This window comes from Vespa crabro, chromosome 14 (genome assembly GCF_910589235.1).
Source record: "Vespa crabro chromosome 14, iyVesCrab1.2, whole genome shotgun sequence".
Lineage (NCBI taxonomy): Eukaryota > Metazoa > Arthropoda > Insecta > Hymenoptera > Vespidae > Vespa > Vespa crabro.
In genome coordinates, this window is record NC_060968.1 from 4,522,292 (window position 1) to 4,526,020 (window position 3,729).

The following is a 3,729-nucleotide window of genomic DNA, read 5'->3' on the forward strand; positions in this document are numbered from 1 at the left end:
GCCAGGCAGGCCATATAGGCAGGCAGACAGGCAGGCAGGCAGGCAAGTGAACGAGCTAGCTATCCAAGGAAAGCGTGAGTGAGAGAGGAAGATACAGAGACAGACTGAGAGGGAGGGAGAAGGAGGGAGGGAGTGAGTAAGAGGAAGAAGGAAGGAGAGTTTATAGGAGGGGTGAAACCGGGTTGATATCGACCGAGGATTGCGCTTGCGTGGAAAAAGGCGCGCTCGAAGAATTCCATCGTGCGCGTCGTCAAAGATAGTAGTCAAAGCTCTCCTCTCGAGTAGTATTCGGTTGATCGACGAGGAGGAAACGACAGGATAGGACGAATGCATAACGTCATTCTATCACTGTATCTGTTTTAGCGATGTCGAGTATACTCGACTTCCGTTATCCTCTTTGGCTCTGTGCTTGGTGATTCCAACGCCTGCACGAGCCATCGACGAACTTCCGGAAGTCTTTGCGGATAGATAGATACAAAGAGAGAGAGAGAGAAAGAGGGTAGGGAGGGAGGGAGGGAGGGAGAGAGAGAAGAAAAAAGAGATCATATTTCTTTGGATCGAGAAGTCGACAGGGAATATTCAGTACGAGAGGGGTGGGAGAGGGGAGAGAGAGAGAGAGAGAGAGAGAGAGAGAGAAACGAAGAGAAATAAGAAATAAGAGAGTAAAGCTATCGCGAGACGCGATAACGAGCTGTGATAAGACTGTATAACTTTTTCTCTCTCTCTCTCTTTCCCTCTCTCTCTCTCTCTCTCTCTCTCTCTCTCCCTTTCTCCCTCCATTCATCCGCGTTGTTAACTTCTGGACACTCTCACATAGTTACGATAAAGTGTTCAAGAACGTCATCGTCATGACGTTCGTCCTACCTAGAAGACGACATAATTTCGATAGATGTGACGGTGGTTGTGGAGGTAGTAGTGACGGTGATGGTAGTAGTGGTAGTGATAATGGTAATGATAGTGGTAATAGTGATCGTGATTATGTTGCCTATTCGTCACTGAATCCACCGAGTTGAAGAAGAGCTAATCTAATCTAATCTAATCGTAATAATACGTGAGAGAGGAGAAGTTTTTAGTCCTCGTGTCGATATGCTCTGATAGATGAACGCGAGCGTCGAAGTCTCTCGAGGCTGAGGTGCTCGAAAATTTGTCTCTCTTATTTCTCTTTCTCTCTTTTTATTTCTCTCTCTTTCTCTCTCCCTCCCTCCCTCCCTCTCTCTCTCTCTCTTTCTCTCTCTCTCTCTCTCTCTCTCTGTCTCTGTGCTTAACTTTCTGAACATGATCAATATGCAGCAGTTGATCCTAGGACAAGTATCTAGTAGTAGCGAGCAACCTCAAGAAGAGGTTCAATTGACCGAACTATTGCCCGTCAAACAGTCACGTATTAGGGAGAATAATGTTTTCAAGGACATCGATGCTACCGATGCATTGAAAGCACTCCGAAGTTTTTCCGGTGGATGTAACGAGGAGGAACAGGACTTTGGATTGAGAATTTTTGACGAGACTGAAAATGGCCGTGAGAAAGATGAGATTAAAACTAAACGTGGATGTGGAAATAAGAGGAAATCGAATCATACGAACGTTGATAACTTGGAAAAGAAGAAAAATAATTCGAACGAACGTGACATCGATCATCGTGAGGTGACCGATTGTAAAAGATCGATAATGTCCAAGAAAAGAAACGTAGTAAGGAAAGATTCTAAGAAGATAATGTCAGGTTGTAACAAAAGAGCTGTTAAAAAGATAGGGATCATTGATTCAACTGATCGAACGAAAGACAATACGGAAGAGGACGATGATAATCAATCAGTTTTATACGACGACGAAATTCCAACATATTTGGATTTGGACAAAACGAAAGATAGTTTGAACGACGAAATTTACGTGTTCCGTCGTGAAAGATCTAACTCGTGCTCTCTCTCTCAAACGTCCAGCGAAGTGAATCATGAAAATACAGAAGAGATTTATGAAAATGATTATCAAACGACCGACGGTGTTCTAATAAAGAAATTCACTCATCGTTCAAAGAATTCAGAGATTAGTACGGACGAGTTAAACTCATCGATATCCGAGGAAGAAAGAACGACTCCAACGACCGACGATAATCCAGAGAAAGAATTAAGATTGAAGATTGACGCGATAATCCAGGCGAATTTTTTGGTCGAAAGAGATAACAACAATGTCGTTAGTCAAGATAGAAAGAAATTAGATATGAAAGAGAGTTCTTCGAAGTCATCGTCGTCGCCACCACCATCTCAATTATCTACGATAGTAACTAACGAGGTTCAGGACGGATCAACCTTCAGCGACGAAGAGACAAAAAGATCAGAGGACGATGGTAGCAACGAGGATCAAACCCAAAAGGATTCTCAAAAGAAATATTGTTGTGTTGTTTGTGATGCCCGTTTCAAAGGTAGCGGTGGCCTAAGGAATCATTATAAAGTTGTTCACGGTGCTGGGCCAATTTTCAAATGTGACGAGTGCGGCAAGGAGTTCCCATTGAAGGAACGTTTGAAGCTCCACGTTCGAACCCATACCGGCTTCAAGCCATACAAGTGTCCGGAATGTGACAAGAGCTTTGCCAGGGGTGGCCAATTGGTTCAACATCGACGTACACATAGCCAGGTAAAACCTTATCGTTGCGCCCTCTGTTCAGGTACGTTTACATGTGCAGCGAATCTTGCTTTGCACGTTAAAAGGCACAACGGTCAGAAGGATCACAAATGTGAAATATGTGGTAGGGGTTTCGTTAGGCGTGATGCATTGAAAAAACACTTGGAATGCCTTCATCGCGACGTCAAGTCATTTCTATGCGTGATTTGTAACAAAACGTTCAAGGGACACCTGCCCCAACATATGAGAACTCATGCTAGGGACAGACCACATGGTTGTGCCACCTGCGGCCAAAGATTTGCTCAGAAATCACAATTGACCGTACATCAACGTACTCATTCGGGACAGAGACCGTTCAGATGTTTGGTCTGTTGGCAAGCGTTTGCGCATTCTACTGCGTTGAAGTTGCACACTAGAAGACATACCGGGGAAAGGCCGTTCAAATGTGTCGAATGTAACGCCGGTTTCACCCAATTGCCACATTGGAAAAAACATATGAAATGTATTCACGGTAGGAGCGAACCGTATGGTTGCAAACGTTGTAAGAGTTTTTTCAGGATCAAAAGTGACCTCGAGAGTCACGAGAAATCTTGCCATCCAGATGTAGAACCCGATGTCGAGGGCTCGTCCAATTCATTCGGTGCCTCGAACGATTCCACCGATAAGATCACCAATACTACAAAATACAGAACTATGACAGTCGAGAGAATGCGTTTGTTGTTGGCTGTATTATTAAAGAGGATCAGCAAACAGGAAAGATTAGACGAGTTGGGTTTCGGTAAACGTCTTATCGACAAAGTTCTTCATGATTCTTTGATATCCGCTGGGAAGGATCCGGCAACGGGTAAAGGTCTTACAGAGTTGGAAACTCTCACCAAGAATCTTGAGACTTTTCTCGAGTGGACTGTACCGAAGGAACATTGGGAGAATTTTCGTCGAATGAAAAAAACTCCGGAAGACATTTTGGAAACTCTCACGGCTACGTAGAGGTGATCATCGGGATTGATAATTTTTGCTTTCTTTTTTCTTTTTCTTTCGTTCTTTTTTTTTTCTTTTCTCTTGTTTTCCGTCTCCTCGTCAATTCCAATCCTTCCCACTCCCACCCTCCAATCCAAAACC

The 3,729-nt window shown here is 43.8% G+C and overlaps 1 protein-coding gene across 1 annotated transcript in view; it reads left to right on the top strand.

Moving 5' to 3' along the window:
• Window positions 1-506: 506 nt before the first annotated feature.
• The window catches only part of LOC124429209 (zinc finger protein 37-like), a 4,660-nt gene continuing 1,437 nt past the window's right edge, over window positions 507-3,729 (top strand). Inside the window, exon 1 of the mRNA XM_046974173.1 lies at window positions 507-3,729. This exon is cut by the window's right edge and continues 1,437 nt beyond it. Coding sequence (XP_046830129.1) covers window positions 1,276-3,597 — 2,322 coding nt within the window. The 5' untranslated portion in view covers window positions 507-1,275 and the 3' untranslated portion in view covers window positions 3,598-3,729.